Consider the following 18,707-nt stretch of genomic DNA (forward strand, 5'->3'; position numbering starts at 1 on the left):
GTTCTTAGTGTTCTTGGAGAACACAGGGATTTTAGTCCCAGCACCAACATGGTGACTTATAAATGTCTGTAACTCCAGCTTTAGTGCCCCTTCTGTCCTCAAATACAGGCACGGCCATACACGGCCGTTCCATATACATAAAATGTTTTAATTAAATAAGCCAAACTCCTGGAAGCTGCCCTATTATCGCATCATCGGGTGTGCATCATTGGCCTCAGCAGCCCACTATGTCATATGTCCCGTTTCTGTCACTCTGACTCCCCTCTCCCAGGAGTGAGAAAATGCCCACTACACTTCTCTGGGAGGAGGGAAGGGGGCGGCGACTTCGCCCGGGAACCGAGAAACTACTAGAGGCAATGGTGTCTGTCCTAGCGGTGCTCCCCTGATGTGCCTCCACATTTGCGGATGGCCTTCGGCGATGGAGTGTATACAGCTCCATGCGCTACTAGCCGGGCGTGGGCGAGGTCCCAGGATCTCAGTATGGACCGATGGGTGCGGCTCGGTGTAGGCACAGCATCCCGAAGCACCGTCTCCTAGTGACCGCGGTGCGCGCCGACTCTGGCGTCCTGGTCCCAGTGACTGCGCAGCGCAAGCACCCCCGCGGCCCCTCCCCTGGGCGCGCGCGCGACCTGGGCGCCATGGCGGCAGCGGTGGCGACCGTGCAGCGGCCTGAGGCTGAGACAGTCGAGGAGGCCTCAAATCTTCAGTGGCCGCTACCACCGGAGCATCGCCCTTCCGGAGCAGCGACCGGACCAGGCGATGGTGATGAAGCACCGGTGCGGCCACTGTGCAAGCCACGGGGCATCTGTTCCCGTGCTTACTTCTTGGTGCTGATGGTGTTCGTGCACCTGTACTTGGGCAACGTGCTGGCCCTGCTGCTCTTCGTGCACTACAGCAACGGAGACGAGAGCACAGACCCCGGGCCCCAGAGCCGCGAGCAGAGCCCCCAGCCAGTGCCAACCTTGGGTCCCCTCACCCGGCTGGAGGGCATCAAGGTAAGAACATTTTCCCCCGCCTCCCGCCCCCGCGCTGAGCGAAGCTTCAAGCACTGCCCAGCAGAGCCTGAAGGAACCGTGGCTCAGCTCTGGGCCACCACGGTGCCCCACGCATCACTGTGTGCGGGTCACGCGCGCGCGCGCCTACTTACTTTGCTACTGTGGCGCCCCGACTCAGGACTTTTCTTGAGCAGTGCGGCCTGGCACACCAGCTGCCTGCTGTGTACTTTTCCTTTAGGTGGGATATGAGCGGAAAGTCCAGGTGGTCGCCGGCAGGGATCACTTCATCCGAACCCTCAGCCTCAAACCATTGCTTTTTGGTAAGTCCGCAGGACACTTCTGGGAAGAGCTGGGGACGGGGAGGGGGTGCGGGGGGGGGCAGTAATGCAGCGTCCACCCTGAGGCTTCCTTTGACCCTGTGTTTTCTATTTTAAACATGGCTGCTTCGTAGAGGCGCTCTCTGAATCCAGAGGATTACTAAAGTAGAGCCCCCTTTTCCATAACAGGACAGAGGTTCTTCCCTTTCCACACTTTGCTCAGTGGACCCCTCCATCATCGGCTGGGTAGCACGACCCTGAGACAAAGGTTCAAACGGTTTATTGAAATTATCTTTGAACTGTCTGTGCTACTAATCTGTCACCTTCCAGAATCCAGGGCAGGGTGAGAGACTGATAACCAGGCTAGCTGATCCCGGAGCCTCTGGGGAGATCACATTCCCAAAGCTGGTCCTGCGGTCTGATGTTAGAATCAGGCCGTCCATACTGGAATGAACTGATCACCCTCAAAGCCAGCGGCCCCCCAGAGGGGCGCCGTTCAGAGACCCAGCTTCTTGCTCCAGTGTTTGGGGTTCTTAGGGCTCCTGTCTTTCACCCTTCGTGGGCAGAGACTATTGGGGTGACCCTTTTTAGCCACATCGCACACAGCTCCTGTTTTCTGAGTTCTAATTAAATGATAGGCTTCAAACACCACACCATGGTGTTGTGAAGACCCCAAAGTTCTCCAAAGACTATCAGTGTCAACATGGTGAGGGCGGGCGCTATGTTCACAGACCTTGCCCGGGTTTAATTTTGCAACTTTAGCAGGGCAGTAGTGGCACCTAACTTTCATCCCAGCACTTTGGAGGCAGAGGCGGGTGGATCTCTGAGTTGAAGGCCAGCCTGATCTACAGAGCAAGTTCCAGGATAACCAAGACCACACAGAGAAAACCTGTCTCAAAACAACAAGAACATCAACAACAAAAACGATCTATACAGACACATGACCTTGGTAGTAGGAATTAGCAGACCCAGGCTGTCCTTGGCTGCTAGGGAAGGGAGTGTAGAGAGGATGTAAGAGGTCTCTGGGGAGGTGGCTGAGCAGATGAAGGCGCTACAACACCTGATTGTCTAAATTCAACCCCTGTGACCCACATACTGCAAAGGAAGACCGCAGTCCCACAAGTTGTCCTCTGCCCTGGTTACCAGTCTTTCAACCTGCCCCGAATCTGGAAGGCACCAGATTAGTAGCACAGACTGTACAAAGACAATTTCAACAGGTGCTCTTAACCACTGAGCCCCTTAAAGAGATGACATTTATTTGTTTGTGTTATCTTCTCTTTAAAAAAGAAACCGCTGGAGAGTTGTTAAGAGCACTTGTAGAGGATCTGGGTTCTGTTCCCAGCATCCATGTGGAGGCTCAACATCTCCTCTCCTCGAGCACCAGGCACACATGTGGTACATGCACACACATGTAGGCAGAACATTAGTATACATAAAATAATAAAAAACATGTCTTTAAAAATCTAAAAGAGGAGGCCTGTGCAACGCCTCTACTGCTTCTACTGTGGAGCACAGCGGGTCCTGGCTGGTGCTCTGGATAAGAGCTATAAATAGCAATGTCCTGTGCGTGCTGTTGTGGGAAGGGCCCTACGAGGCTGTGCACTGTTATCATCGATATCACGTGAATAACTTACAGCCTGTATCAGGTCCTAATTCAGGCATTGGAAACAGCTTTTTCTGAAGCTGATTTTGTAATGGGAAAAAAACAGGATGAGCGACTCACTAGATGTGATACGGTGGTGAGCACAGAGGAGTCAGTGACCTGGGCTGAGGCTTCTGGGAGAGCCTTCCTGAGGGGCAGTGAGGTCCAGCCTGGCAGCGCCCGAAGAAGGGAGATCCAGGCCTGTGAACAGATGTGTCCCAGTGTTGGATTTCCTTTCTTTAGCCAGCCTGTATATGTCTAACTCAAGTTTGTGTTAGCTTAGGTGAACCGTAAACTAGAGTCCTCTGAATTTTCAGCTTGTCCTAGAAAGAAGATAATTAAAGACCCAGATTTGAAGTCCCCCAGGAGTAAATTACAAGAAACAGAAGAGGGGCTGCAGAGATGGTTTAGTGGCTAAGAGCACTGACTGCTCTTCCAGAGGACCTGAGATCAATTCCAAGCAACCACATGGTGGCTCACAACCATCTATAATGGGATCTGATGCCCTCTTCTGGTGTGTCTGAAGACAGCTATAGTATACGCACATATATAAAATAAAGAAATCTTTAAACAAAAAAAGAAAGAAAGAAAAGAAAAAAGAAACAGCAAACCTGCTGCTGGGGTCATCGAAATGGGTCCCAGTTTCTGCCAAAACTTTCAAAGGGTACAACTAAGGCTCTCGGCAGTGCCAGGAAGGCTGTGTAACTCCTGAATGTGGAAGGGAGAAGCAGGAAGATCCTGAGTTTGAGGCCCACCTGGGCTACACAGCAAGTCGGTGCCTTGGCTACTAATGAGGAATGGATGTTAACAAGCAAAACAACCCCAGGACAGACAGACAGACAGACAGACAGACACTGGAGGCTGTGTGGCTTCCTTTAATACTAGCACTGGGATTAGGGGGTGGGGGCAGGGGCAGAGTGCAGAAGCAGGTACATCTCTGAGTTCAAGACCCATGTGGTCTAAAAATATAGTTCCAGGCGAGTCAGGGTTACCCCAAGAGACCAAGTCTCAAAAACAGCCAAACAAACAAAAAAACAAAACCCAAGGGGCTGGAGACATCGCCAGTCGTTAAGAACACTTGCCTCTCTTGCAGAGGACTTGTTCCCAGCACGCAGCTAGCAGCTCCTAAGAGCTTTAACCCCTGTTCTGGCGAACCCAGCACTCCTAGGGTATAGGCACCACATGTAGTATGCATCCATACATAATTTTTTTACTTAAAAACAAACAAACAACAACAACAAAAAAGCAAGCTTTAGGGGCTGGAGAGACGGCTCAGAGGTTAAGAACACTGACTGCTCTTCCAGAAGTCCTGAGTTCAATTCTCACATTTACATTGCTTACTGATCAGTTGCTGGGAGATATCCCAGGTTTTACCTTGAAAGCCCTGGGACTTGCTGTTGGCGAATGGACAGGGTAAGGAGGAAGCCCCTCCTCCTTATGAATCTGGGATTCATTCATAGCTGTGAGTTGCTAATCCCAGCCCTTGGGAGGTGGATGCAGGAGGGGGACTGGGAGTTCCAAGCCAGCCTGGGTGTCTTAGTTACTTTTCATTACCTGTGCAGAGACACCATGACTAAGGCAACAGAGCAGAGACAGTTTGTTGGGGCTTAAATGTTCCTGAGGGCGAGGACGTGAGCATTGCATCGCGCTGGGCACGGGCCGTAGGCAGACAGGGCGATGGAGCCAGGACCAGAGCCTAAGTCTGTGGAACCCACAGGCTCCAGGCAAAATGCTAACTGGGAATTGACCAAAGCCCACGCCCCCAATGACACACCTCCAACAAGGCCACACCTCCTATTCCTCTCCAATCAGTTCTGTCTGTCACCTGGGGACCAAGTATTTAAACAAGAAAGCGTCACCCTGGACTACATAAGACCATTTTTTGAAACCAAAAGAAATCTAGTTTTGGAAAAGGGAAACCACGGGGCAGAGCTCCAGACTGCTATGGTACGGGGAGCCAGATGGTTCAAAACCCACCGCGTCCCAGGGAAGAGCAGACTGAGCCTGTCTTCTACTTGCCTGTCTGCCATCCTGACACTGGCTTGATGCCCACTGTCATCCTCAGGAGGGAGGCAGAGCCGGGAAGAATGGCTCCCTCTGAGCCTTACCCTGCTGCCCTTAGCTCCGAACCTATGACATACCAGATGCCCAATGATGTGAACCGGAGCAAGTTCCCCGTCTCTGTGGAAGGAGAATTCTTCAGTGTAGACACGAGCCCGCACAAGCTGCAGTCTCTCTCTTTTATCCTGGCTTTATTTTGCTTGTTTATATTTCCTGATAATTAATTAGCCCAAACATGGACTTAAAACTTGGTATGTAGCCCAGGTTGGCCCAAAACTCAGGATCCTCCTGCCTCTTCCTCCTCTGTTCAGGAGTTACAGGCCTGTACTGAATCTCTGTTGTCATTCTGAGACAGGGTAGCGCTGGCTGTGCTAGAGCTTGCTGTGTAGACGTGCTTAAAACTCACAACAACCCTCATGCCCCTGCCCCCCCAGAATTCTGGGATTAAAAGCAGACACCGCAACACGTCACAAGGCTGGAGAGATAGCTCAGAGGTTAAGAGCACTGGCTGTGGGGCTGGAGAGATGGCTCAGTGAGTAAGAGCACCGACTGCTCTTCCAAAGGTCATGAGTTCAAATCCCAGCACCCACATGGTGGCTCACAACCATCCGTAAAGAGATCTGACTAAAGAGATCTTACATCCTCTTCTGGTGTCTGAAGACAGCTACAGTGTACTTACATATGATAAATAAATAAATATCTTAAAAAAAAAAAAAAAAGAGCACTGGCTGCTCTTCCAGAAGTCCTGAGTTCAGTTCCTAGCAACCACATGGTGGCTCACAACCATCTGTAATGGGATCTAGCATGGAGGTGAGGTGTATATGCAGATAGAGCATTCCTATAACATAAGTAAATAAACCTTTTTTTAAAAATAGCCTTGGGAGGTAGAGGTAGGTGGATTTCTGAGTTCAAGGCCAGTCTGGTCTACAGAGTGAGTTCCAGGTCAGCCAGGGCTACACAGAGAAACCATGTCTCAGAAAAAAAATAGCATGCACCACCACACTGTGCTGAGAGCAATTGCTTTCCTACAGTGCTGGAGAATCACAGGTGTAGGACCCCATGCTTGGCCTTTTCCAGGGCAAGGAGTGGGATTTCTTTCTTAGTAACATGGTCACTCTCATATTGTAGCTCAGGCTGCCCCAAAACTCAACTATGAACTCATGATAATCCTCTTGCTTTCCCCTTCCAAAAGCTGGAATTTCAGGTATGAGTCACCATGCCTAACACGTATGTGTGTACATGCACACATGTATGCATATATGTATAGAGGCTAAAGTAGGCCAATACCACAATTTTTATTATTTTATTATTATTATTATACATACGTGTGGACATGGAATGGACCCGGGCACACATGCCTGGGGAAGGCAGAGGACAGCTTTCTGGAGTCAGTTCTCTCCTTTGCCATGGAATGGATTCCAGGCATTGAGCTCAGGGTTTTGTGGCCAGTGCTTTCTCACCAACATCTTGGTTTTGTTTTGTTTTGTTTTGTTTTGTTTTGTTTTGTTTTGTTTTGTTTTGTTTGAGACAGAGTTTGTGTAGCCCTGGCTGTCCTGGAACTCACTCTGTAGACCAGGCTGTCCTCGAACTCAGAAATCTGCCTACCTCTGCCTCCCAGAGTGCTGGGATTACAGGCGTGCGCCACCCCCCCTCCCGCTGGCCTTGGTTTTTTTTTTTTTAATTTTTTTATTCGATATAATTTATTTACATTTCAAATGATTTCCCCTTTTCTAGCCCCCCCCCCACTCCCCGAAAGTCCCGTAAGCCCCCTTCTCTTCCCCTGTCCTCCCTCCCACCCTCGCCTTGGTTTTTAAGCCGCAGTTTCACAGTAAACCTGTAACTCACTGATGGAGCTAGTCTGGCTGCCCAGCGGGCCCCTAGGATCACCCTTGCCTCGCCTTTCACTTGAGCGCTGCCTGAGTTCCAAACACAGGCTCTAAGCTGTGCACGGTTTGCACGCTTTTTATTCCAGTACCTGGAAGCAGAGGCAGGTGGAGCCCAAACTGCACAGTGAGATCCTGTCTCAGAATGAGTCACTGCAGCTCAGGCCCTCAGGCCCGGCTGACTGAGCTGTCACCCAGCCCCAGCCCCAGCCCCAGCCCCAGCCCGAGTTTATCTCTTTGGAGAGCTCTTGCTCTGTGCCCCAGTCCTACCTGCAAATTAATGATCTTTGGAGCTAGCAAGATGACATCGATGGTTACGATTACCCAGGTTCAGTGCAGAGGACCCGGGTTCAGTGCAGCTCATAACCTATCTATAGTTCCCCTGCCAGAGGATCTGACACCTTCTTTTAGCCTTTGAAGCCACCAATCATGCACATGTGATACATGGACAGACATGAAGGCAAAACGCCCATACATGTAAAATAAATAACATCCTTTTCAAATTGTCAATTTTCCTGCCTCAGTCTCCTGAGCGCTTGGGGGTCCCCTGTGTATGCCACCAGACCTTGCAGAATTTTAGCCCCTATCCTTGATACAGGGATGAGAACTAGCCACAAAGTTTGATGGTCTCGGCTCTACACATAAGCTGTAGTTACCGACAGGTGGCCCCTGTGCCTTCCTGCTAATGCTTCCTGTTTGCAATCCTGGAAGGAACTCATACAGCGTCAAGGAACAGCCATGTGACATGCTGAACACCAGCTCTGGTGACGGTGGGGATCCCAAATTCAACCACTCTAGTCTTGAGTCAAATCACAGTGCCCACAGCCAGAGTTTGTACTGTGGTGCTGGTCTGCCCTTCACTGTAGACTGGACCATGGAACTAAAGGACAAGCTAGGTTGTCTCTAAGAGCGCTCTCTCCGGCCTCTCCACACAGCTGATTAAGATTCTCTGTCCGACTGATGCTCTGCCCTTTGAATCAGGCTCCCAGAAATGAGGGAGGTGTTTGTGGGGGGGGGGGGGTGGACACCATTCTCCTTACAGAGTTTGTTAGTTGAGAATCTCAGGAAGCCAGGAACTCTGTATAGCTAAGAATGACTTTGATTTCCTGATCCCCCTGTCTCCACGCTCCACACAGTGACTTGGCAGGTGCCCACCACCACTCCCAACTTGTCCTCATTTGTGTTTCTATTGATGTTCTAGCGGTACCACACCACTCTAAAGAAGTATGTTTCTTATTCAATTCAGGCTTAGAATACGGGTACCCCTCGTACATGTGTCCTGGTTCACACACATGTATCTGACACACTCAGGGGGGAACTGCTTGCCAGGGAAGTTCACAGAACCCACATAAAAACTAGGCACACTATGACACACCTGTAGTTCTGGTATTCCCATGACAAGATGAAAGGTGGAGATAGGAGAATCCCGGACTTGCGGGGCCTCAGCCTATTGGCAATGCAATGGCGAACAACCGAAAAAGAAGCCCGTCTCACACAAGTCGGAAGGCAAGGACAGACGCCTGAGTTTGTCCTTGTGCTCTGACCTCCATATTCATACACAGTCACTCTTACACAAGCGCGCGCGCACGCACACACACACACACACACACACCATGTAAAGGGTGTCACACACTCAGAACTCTCGAGTCCCTGATACGGAACATGTCCAGGATGCCTTGGATGAGGCTGCAAGTCTCGGTCCCTATTGCAGCTGCCATGCTGCCCTGATGGTCAGTAGCGGAGGTGACGCAAGGATAAGAATGCAGGGCCTGCTGCCCGGCCTCCACCTGTGAGCCCTCTGCAGCAGCCCGCCTGGGGTCTCCTCCCCAGCCTGAGTCTAGTTTACGATCGACTCAGGAATGATTTGAAAGGGGTGTGCTTTGACTATGACATTGAATATAGTGGAGACATTATGCCAAGACTCACTCTTGGCACTCTGGGTGGGAGGCCTGGACTTCTGCTGTCACCCAGATCGTAGCCCACAGGGAAGTCTCTATGGAGGACAGTTAGTTCTCCAGGAAAAGCCACAGCAGGCATTGAAGGCCACACAGCTGGCTTACAAGGCTTGTCACTGGCTGCAACATGTTAATGACTCTGGTGTGGGAGAAGCTGGGGTGATCAAGTGGGGCCTCTTGTGCTCCGAGAACACTGCCTTGTAGCAAGGCAGCACTCTGTGGTTGCTGGGCAACAGCACTGTGGTCACCTAGCAACAGCTCTGCAGCCTGGCTGACTGCTTGGGCCACATCTCATACCTCAGCCCTTCCCCCCCTTTATCTCCTGCCTCCTCCCTCTAACCCAGGCTTCTTTCCAGCTTTCCAGTGCACCTCCCCCACCAGCTTCTTAGTCATCCCCACCCAGGGAGGGCTAAGGGAGGGAGGGCCCCACACCCTGGATCTTCACCTCCAACCTCGATGGAGCACGCAGCCCTCCCCTGCCTCCCGCACCCCCTGCCATACTGAAAGCTCTCTGACAAGGCAGCCTCTGGCACGGTGTCCGCGTCCTGCGCCCATGGCCTTTGAGTTCTGAAAGACTCCATTCTCGCTGCCACTGATAATCCAGAGCTCCGGGAGGGGCTTGCTCTGCCCAGAGGGAGCTGAGTAAATGCTGCTCAGAGGCGAGCTAAGCTGGGGTGGGGCAAGCCACCGCCTTGTGACCCCTTGCCAGCATCCCTTGGGCAGACAGAGCTTCCGCCATTTGCTGGCAAGGAGTCTGGGTCTCTATTCCGAAGTGGCACACCTCTTGTCCTATCATGACATCCCGGAGACTTTGATGGTTTCTGGAAACAGATCTCTGCCCCAGGGTACTTGCTTCCCTCCCAGGGACACTAACAAAAGCACCTCTTCCTTTCTTCCCTTCCCCACATCAACACCCAATACTCATAGATGCCGAAAGGATTAGTGAAGAACTGGGCTTCTGGGGCAAATCCTGGCTGGGGGACCACACATCCTAGCACCTGGGAGCTTCTGCCCTTTTTCCTCAAAGCACTTGGGGGTAAACAGGGAGCAGAGGGAGACTCACAGGGCTTTGGGTGGCATGCCTTGGGTAAGATGAGGCAACAGGTAATCTGCTATTGAATAGCCTTAGCTGCTATGTCATGGGTGGGGTCAGATACATCTCAGGTGTCCAGTGCCACAGCTTAGGGGAAGGTCTTGCAATCTGTTAGACGTCAGGCGCTGTTTCCCTGCACTGCCACCATGTCAAAGCCTCTATCAGTTTCCTCGTCTTGGTCTTAGTGAGCTGGGGTTAAGGGCCGTGCCCACTCAGAAGTTCTGAGGGCTTTTGCAGAACTCTCAGGTCCCTGCACCTGCCTAATGAGGCCTCAACCGACTGACTTCCCTGCTTGCTTGCTCTGTTTTGTTTTGTCTGAGACACGGTCTCTTGTAGCTCAGGCTAGCTTTGAACTTGCTACGTGGCAGAAGGTGACCTTGAACTTCTGACCCTCATCTGGCTCCTAAGTACTGGGATTGCAGGTGTGTCTCACCACACCCAGTTTTATGGGGTGCTTGGGATCAAATCCAGGGCTTTATCATCAAGGGGGAGGGGCTAGAATGGTCTCCAGACTTGCAGATTTCCGGTTCTTAATAATAAAGAAATCCAGGCTCTGGCCAGTCGTCCTCTGCCAGCCCCCTTTTCTTTTCTATTTTAAGTTCTCTGTCTTTAGCAACCAAGAGATGGAAACTGATGAGCAGCTGAGGCTAGCCCACTCTTCAGCAGTGCAGCCTGCATCTGCTCACTCCCTTTAGGGTCCTGCAGTTTAGATGGGGGTCCTTATCCTGGTCTATCTTCAATGTTACCACATCTGGGGCCCCAACACCTTGGAAGCTAACTCTGATCTCCAATCTGGTTCTGGGTATAACATCTGGGTGGCCCTGGACAAAGCGCTGATCTTTCTGTGTTTGGGGTTCTTCCGGTCTTGGAGAGATGACAGAGCTGTCAGGAATGCTTCGGGCAGTGCGGTTGGCGCAGCATGATCAGCTGTGGCCATTATTAAAGATGGCTCCCATCTTGCTGTAGTCTTCTCAGCAGCACTGCCGTGTCGCCCTAGAAGTGTGACACAGGGAAATAAATGCCAAGCTACTCTGAGGGAGCCAGTGCAGCCTTTTCTCTGCTGGCTTCTTGTCCCTCAAGGGCGTCTTCTTTCTTTTGTTTTAAGGTTATGGGGGCTGGGGCAGAAAGCATCTGGGCTGTGAGCCATGCATGGGTTGTTCACTCCTGAGGCTCAGGGCCCGGCTCCTTCACAGCGCCTGCCCGCAGTGGCTGCTGTGTGCACGCGCAGACGCAGAGCAATGTCCTAGGGCCACCAATTTGTACTGAATACATGGAGGGACTGGAGCGTCCTAAGCGACACCCACTGACTTCTCGGTAGTAATGCTTGAACAGAAGAACAAGGTCCTTCGGTCTGCCCAGAGCAGTGGTTCTTAGACTGTGGGCTGCGACCCCTTTGAATATCAGATAATTACATTACAATCTATAACACTAGTGAAAAAATTATAAACAAAAATAATTTTATGGCTGGGGATCACCACAACACGAGAAACTGTATTAAGGAGTGGTAACAGCAGGGAGGCTGAGGACCACTGTGCTCTAAGTATTGGATGTCTTGAATGATGCTGAAAGGAAGACTGAAAGCAAGAAGCAGCCATGATCCCTCTGATCTTTAAATATAACTGCAGCCGGGGCAGTGCACAAGCCCTTAGTCCAGGCGCTTGGCAGAGACAGGCAGAGACCAGCCTGATCCACGTAGCCAGTTCCAAGCCAGCTAGGGCTCTATAGCGTGACCAAGTTTCAACCCTCCCTGTCCCCCCTATATATAGACCCAGGAAGAAGCCAAGCTGAGTGTGTTGATACACACCTGTTATCCTAGCACTTAGGAGATCAAGGTGGAAGGACCAGGATAGGTCAAGGACATCCTCGGCTACACAGCAAGGCTGAGGTCATCCTGGACTCTCTGAGAACTGTCTCAAACACAACAGCAACAACAACAAAGTTGTCTGGAAGTTGGGGTGTACCTCAGTGGTAGAACATTTGCTTAATATGTGTAAGGTCTTGAGTTCAATCCCCAGCACTGACTGTCAGAGAAGGAAATTTTTTCCCCAAGGTCAACCCTCTGCCATTGTTCAAGTTCACCCTGTGGCTTGTTTCATGCTGAGGTGGAAGATGATCTCTAATTTTTTTTTTATTTGTTTTTTTTTTTTTTGAGACAGGGTTTCTCTGTGTAGCCCTGGCTGTCCTGGAACTCACTCTGTAGACCAGGCTGGCCTCGAACTCAGAAATCTGCCTGCCTCTGCCTCCCAAGTGCTGGGATTAAAGGCATGCGCCACCTCCGCCAGGCTGAAGATCATCTCTAGCTTAGGCCTGGCTCACTCCCATGAGCACACCCTTGAAAGTGTATATTGGGGGCTGGAGAGATGGCTCAGCGGTTAAGACTGCTCTACTGAAGGTCTTGAGTTCAAATCCCAGCAACCACATGGTGGCTCACAACCATCCATAATGAGATCTGATGCCTTCTTCTGGTGTCTGAATACAGCGACAGTGTACTCATACACAAAATAAATAAATAAATCTTTTTTTAAAAAAAAAGAAAGAAAAAGAAAGTGTAGCCAGGCGGTGGTGGCGCACGCCTGTAATTCCAGCATTCTGGGAAGCAGAGGCAGGTGGGTGGATTTCTGAGTTCGAGGCCAGCCTGGTCTACAGAGTGACTTCTAGGACAGCCAGGGCTACACAGAGAAACCCTGTCTCGAAAAAACCAAAAAGAAAAAGAAAAAAGAAAAGAAAAAAGAAAAAGAAAGTGCATATTGTTCCCAATGAGACTGACAAGAGTCCCCTTATCCCAAACACTGGTACAAACCTTGTAGGGCAACTCAGCCTTCACACACAGCCCTGCCAGGTACCCACGCCCTCAACCCCAGACTCAAGAGGCAGAGATGGGCAGATCTCCATGGATGTAAACGGAAATACAAAGTCCTCCAGATCTGGTGGCCACCCAGGGACAGGAAAGACCCAAGAATCTTGTGGGGGGTGGCTGGGGGGTCCTTGGTGCCCAGCCCTCCTGCTCAGTCATCGGCATCCCCCACGCCCTCTTCTGGCAGAAATCCCAGGCTTCCTGAGTGACGAGGAGTGCCGGCTCATCATCCACCTGGCACAGATGAAGGGGTTACAGCGAAGCCAGCTCCTGCCCACTGAGGAGTACGAGGAGGCCATGGGTGCCATGCAGGTCAGCCAGATGGACCTGTTCCAGCTGCTGGATCAGAACCATGATGGCCGCCTGCAGCTCCGAGAGGTTAGGGCCCCTCCACCCCGGGGTGGGAGAGGGTACTGGAGGAGAGGCCCAAAATCACCATTCCAGAACTTGTCTAGCTTAGCCCTGGCCTCTGCAGTCAAATGCTACCCCAGGCTTGCTCGGACTTGCCCCGGCCCAGGGTCCATCCTGCCTTCTCCTCCCTTACTGCCCTAGAGACCCCAGAGGATGGCAAGAAAGTCCCTTCGTAGGGAAGGCTGCTATCACTAGGTGTTTTGAGTAGTGTACCTTCTGTGGGCTGAATTCCTTCCTGCCCTGTCTAAATGATGATGGAGTAAAGTTCTGAGGGGCCCATCGCCTGCGTCTTTCTCGCCCACACCCTCACACAAGGACTCCTGAGAGAAGGTGTAGCCCGCCTCTCATCGCGGACCTGCTTCTCCTGAATCGTGGTAGTTAGGTCCCAGCCCCATGTCCTCCTGGTCCTCTCACCTTAGCCAGGCCTTTGTCCAGGGGTGACACGGGCCTGTCTGGATTCCGCCTTCAGCAGGTCTGGGAGTGGACACAGCCCTCAGGCATGTGTACCTCCTTCCCAGCTTCCTTCACGGTTTTCACTGCACTTCTGCACAGAGACCTCGGCGTTCCTGTGTCTTCTTCACCCATGCCCTGACACTGAAACCTTTAGCCCTACAGCAACACCCATGCCTTGTCTGTTTTGGTGACTCTCTGCTACTAGGGGACACCTCACACTGAAGGGTCTTCCTGCCGTAGGTCCTGGCCCAGACTCGCCTGGGAAATGGACGGTGGATGACTCCAGAGAACATTCAGGAGATGTACTCTGCGATCAAGGCGGACCCTGATGGTGACGGTGAGCTCACACTCTTCACTGTTCTCCGTTTGTGAGCTCCTCCTCCTCCTCCTCCTCCTCCTCTTTCTCCTCCTCCTCCTCCTCCCAGAGTGAAACTTCAGCTGGAGCCTGCCCTGCGGCTGGAGGGCCGGGGCACACCCCTTTAATATGATGTCAGGCCCACAACTTTCACTTTGAGTAGACTCTGGGCCAGAGGATAGAAGAATTACAGCAAAGCCACCCACTGTCCCCGAGCCCCCAGAGGGATACCTCTGCTTAGTGGTTTGAACAGGAACAGAGGAGTCTTCTCATCTGTGGGGTGGTGAGGAGTTTTTTTTTTTTTTTTTTTTTTTTTGCTAGGGTGAATGGTATTGTAGCAGGAAGGACTCACCAACAGGGTTCCTCCCAGGATGGAACTCGAGGGAACTTCTGGGGACTGGCCTTGCCTTCACACTACAGTGTGGAAGGCCCCAGGGGAGACTCTGCACAGGCTGCTCTCTCTCCTCACGCTCTATAGATTGGAGCACCTCTCACACTATTACAGGGCAGGCCGCAGAGTCTGGGGCCATCTTGGTCATGTGGCCCGAGTGTCCCATGGAGACCCTGCTCTGGCTGTCTGGGTTTTCGGGACCAAATCAAGGTTTATACAGAAAACAAACTTCTCTGGGTCTTCCCTCAGGGCCCGATGTGACAGAAACCAGGTTCATCTGACCCGAGTCCAGGTGGGGACACATGGCCCCCCAGTGCCTGAGGCCAGGGGCTGCAGCTACCTTTGGGGTAGGTAGGGAGGTACCGCCTGCCGCTGTGCTCGCCCCATTGGCCGGGCAGGCACTGATAAGGGTGCCTCTGCGCAGGCGTGCTGAGTCTGCAGGAATTTTCCAACATGGACCTTCGAGACTTCCACAAGTACATGAGGAGCCATAAAGCGGAGTCCAATGAGCTGGTGAGGAACAGCCACCACACGTGGCTCCACCAGGGTGAGGGCGCTCACCACGTGATGCGCGCCATCCGCCAGAGGTGAGCACCTGAGATCCTTCTTCCTGCTGCATGGGCGCCATGCAAGTCCTTGGCCAGAGCCGAAGGGACAGAACTGATGAACCAATTTCAGTTGTTAGAGCAGGAATGGGGAACCTTGAAATACAGGCAGCTAACAGATGTCCATTAGCCTGGTTGTGGGCAAACAACCTGTATTAGAAATAAATCAAGCCTGGCGTGGTGCCGCATGCCTTTAATCCCAGCACTCAGGAGGCTGGGGCAGGGGGATGTCTATGAGTTCAAGGCCAGCCTGGACTACAAAGTAAGTCCAGTACAGCCAGGGCTACAGAAAGAAACCTTGTCTGGAAAAAAAAAAGCAATCGATCAAATATTTATTTTCTGATAATTAGGAAAGTGAGGATTTATTTCTGCTCAGAGAAGCCCTGACCCTTGGACAGATAGCTTCATAAGGCAGGGGAATGCCTCCCAGCCGTCATCCTGCAGTCCGTGGCTAAGGCCTGGACTTGGGAGTGAAACTGTCTCAGAAGACCTGGGAAGATGAGGCGAGGGCCTGGCTCAGATGGTCAGGAGCTTGCCTAGCATGTGAAAAGCGACGTGTGATCACCACACTGCAGAAAACCAGGTCCTGCTGTGCATATCTCCAATCCCAGAACTTGGGAGGCAGAGACAGAAGCATCAGGAGTTCTAGATCGTCCTAGGTTACAGAGTTCCAGGCCAACACAGGGCTACATCAGATCCTATCTAGAAAAATAACAGAAAGAAAACAAAACGTAAAAACAGTTTTGTTTTGGGTTTTTTGGTTTTTTTTGCTTTTAAGATTTATTTATTTCATCTATGTGAGCACACTGTCGCTGTCTTCAGACACACCAGAAGAGGGCATCAGATCCCATTACAGATGGCTGTGAGCCAATGTGGTTGCTGGAAATTGAACTCAGGACCTCTGCAAGAGCAGTCAGTGCTCTTAACCTCTGAGCCATCTCTCCAGCACTCCCCCCGCCCCCCCCAAAAAAAAACAGGGCTTTTGGGTTTTTTGTTTTGTTTTGTTTTGTTTTGAGACAGGGTTTCTCTGTGTAGCCCTGGCTGCCCTGGAACTCACTCTGTAGACCAGGCTGGCCTTGACCTCAGAAATCTGCTTGCCTCTGCCTCCCAAGTGCTGGGATTACAGGCATGTGCCAGCACTGCCTGGCAAAACAGGGGTTTTTTAATGAGCAATTTTATTCCAGAGAGGAGTCTCAACTCTCCTGATCCCCCTGAGTATGCGGCCATCTTGTTTTCTCTAGTAATTGGATATCTCTGTGTCTGGCAGCCTGGGATATAAGGAGGTCATCATCACCACCACAGATCAGATCCTTTGCTCTCTGTCTGCTGTGTGTGTGTGTGTGTGTGTGTGTGTGTGTGTGTGTAAGGTCTCATGTATCCCAGACTCACCTCAAATTTGCTATCCGCTTCTACCTCCGAATCCCAAGTTCTGGGGCTACAGGCACCCAGCACATCAGCTTTTGGTGGGCTGGGATTGAACCTTGCGCACGTCAGGCAAGCACTACATAGAAATTACAGCCTTCCTGCTCTTAGAAATCAAGCCCAGCATGGCTCATGGAATTTTCAGGGGAGGCGGGCAGGGGAAATGCTTGTGGCTGGCCTAGGACCCACCTTAGGCAGCTCCCTTAGGTGGCCTTCCTGCTGAGTACCTGCTGCCTACCAGGGTGCTGCGCCTCACTCGCCTCTCGCCAGAGATCGTGGAGCTCAGTGAGCCACTCCAGGTGGTCCGATATGGTGAGGGAGGTCACTACCATGCCCATGTGGACAGTGGACCTGTGTACCCAGAGACCATCTGCTCCCATACCAAGCTGGTAGCCAATGAATCTGGACCCTTTGAGACCTCCTGTCGGCAAGTACCCCATGGGGGTAGGGGTAGGGGCTTCAATTCCCAGACTGGTCACCTTGACCTGGTACGGGGCCAAGAATACACTGGGCCATCCTGGCCAGTCATACCCCTAGCTTTCCCAAGTCTCTCCTTCACGGATAATGGAGTAACAGGAAGTGGTGGCCCCTGGCCATTGTAGGTGTCCACAGATACTGGAACTTACCCTTACATGTAAGCACCGATCTTGACTGCACTGCTGGAGGTCTCTGCCTCAGGCCTTCCAGTTGCATGGAGACTTTACACGATAGTGCAGCTTCTATCAGCTTACTTTCCCCGGCCAGAGGCCAGATCTTTGGTTTAAGGTCACAAACTTACCTAAGTGCACCTGTGATCTTGGCCCCACTCTGTGGGGAAGAGGCCAGGAGACATCTTAGCTATCCTAGCCTGACCCTGTGGGCCCTGGGCATCCTGCTGGCAAGTGGGAATGTCCACAGTTGGGGCTCCGCTCAGCAGCGCCCCCTGCCTTACAGCTACATGACAGTGCTGTTTTATTTGAACAACGTCACCGGTGGGGGCGAGACCGTCTTCCCCGTGGCAGACAACAGGACCTATGATGAAATGGTAGGGGCCAATGGGCCGTTCTATTACTCTTGGGCTGGTAGGGCCTTGGGCAAGTGTGGACATGCCCTTCCAGACCAGGGACGGGGGCACATCTGTCTGTTGTCCCTCCAGCCCCAGCTTTGGCTACCCAGTCATGCAATGGCCTGCAGTCCAAAAACATTGTCACCTTGTTGTCCATAGAGTCTGATTCAGGATGATGTTGACCTCCGAGATACTCGAAGGCACTGTGACAAGGGGAACCTTCGGGTCAAGCCCCAGCAGGGAACTGCAGTCTTTTGGTACAACTACCTTCCTGATGGGCAAGGTGAGCGTTTCCTCATGGCTAGGTCTTGGGCCTCTCTGAGGGAACTCCTCTCTCCCTTCTGCTGCCCTGGAGGGCTGTTTCTGTCATAACCAGTGATTTCAAAACACAGTAACCCTAGTACAGTATCTTGGGTTATCTCTGCCTGTCTTCCTTATGCACCAGTCTTCCTGCAGTCTAGGGCAGGGAAACCTCTCTCCACACCTCAGGCTGGAAAGAACTATGGCCAGGCTCACAAGCGAGGAAGCTTGGTTTTAGAGGGCCCAGTATGCTGACCATGCCTTAGTGGGAGAGACGCCAAGTCCTTCCATGGGGATTAGAGGTTTGCACAGCTCAGGCTGGGCCAATCTAGGGTCCCCCTCCCTAACTTGTCCTTTGTTCCTGTCACCTTCTTACGCCAGGGTGGGTAGGTGAAGTGGATGACTACTCATTGCACGGGGGCTGCCTGGTCACCAGTGGCACCAAATGGATCGCTAACAACTGGATCAATGTGGACCCTAGCCGGGCACGGCAAGCCTTGTTCCAGCAGGAGATGGCTCGTCTGGCTCGGGAAGGTGGCACTGACTCGCAGCCCGAGTGGGCCCTGGACCGGGCCTACAGCGATGCCCGTGTGGAGCTCTGACGCAAGGCCCTGAGTCACCCGCTGCCCAACGTCAAGGACCCTGCAGGTCCTCTGTCCTACTGCAGACTGAAGTTCCGGCTGACCTCTTGCCTTACCCCTCCCTGCCTGCAGCCGCGATGAAAGGCGCAGTTCCTACATTCACGTTATTTATTGGTGTACAGCCTCCATGCTGCTCCGTTAAATAAAACTACAGGGCTTCCAGCCAGGGGCAGGCGAGCTGAGCGCCCGCTTGGGGGGAGGGGAGGGAGGCCCGCCGCCCCTCCCGCTAGTCTCACATGGGGCGGGGGAGGGGAAGGTGACTCTCTGATCGGACCAATCAGAAG

The 18,707-nt window shown here is 52.2% G+C and overlaps 1 protein-coding gene across 1 annotated transcript; it reads left to right on the plus strand.

Annotated features, from left to right (window-relative positions):
* Window positions 1-631: 631 nt before the first annotated feature.
* On the plus strand, window positions 632-18,615 carry P4htm (prolyl 4-hydroxylase, transmembrane). The gene is made up of 9 exons (XM_052187251.1): window positions 632-995; window positions 1,234-1,315; window positions 12,988-13,178; window positions 13,905-14,001; window positions 14,835-14,997; window positions 16,679-16,864; window positions 17,371-17,461; window positions 17,642-17,765; window positions 18,164-18,615. The coding sequence occupies exons 1-9, from the start codon at window positions 639-641 to the stop codon at window positions 18,382-18,384; spliced, it is 1,512 nt and encodes a 503-aa protein (XP_052043211.1). The 5' UTR covers window positions 632-638; the 3' UTR covers window positions 18,385-18,615.
* Window positions 18,616-18,707: the final 92 nt, after the last annotated feature.

The sequence above is a fragment of the Apodemus sylvaticus genome, chromosome 7 (genome assembly GCF_947179515.1).
Source record: "Apodemus sylvaticus chromosome 7, mApoSyl1.1, whole genome shotgun sequence".
NCBI lineage: Eukaryota > Metazoa > Chordata > Mammalia > Rodentia > Muridae > Apodemus > Apodemus sylvaticus.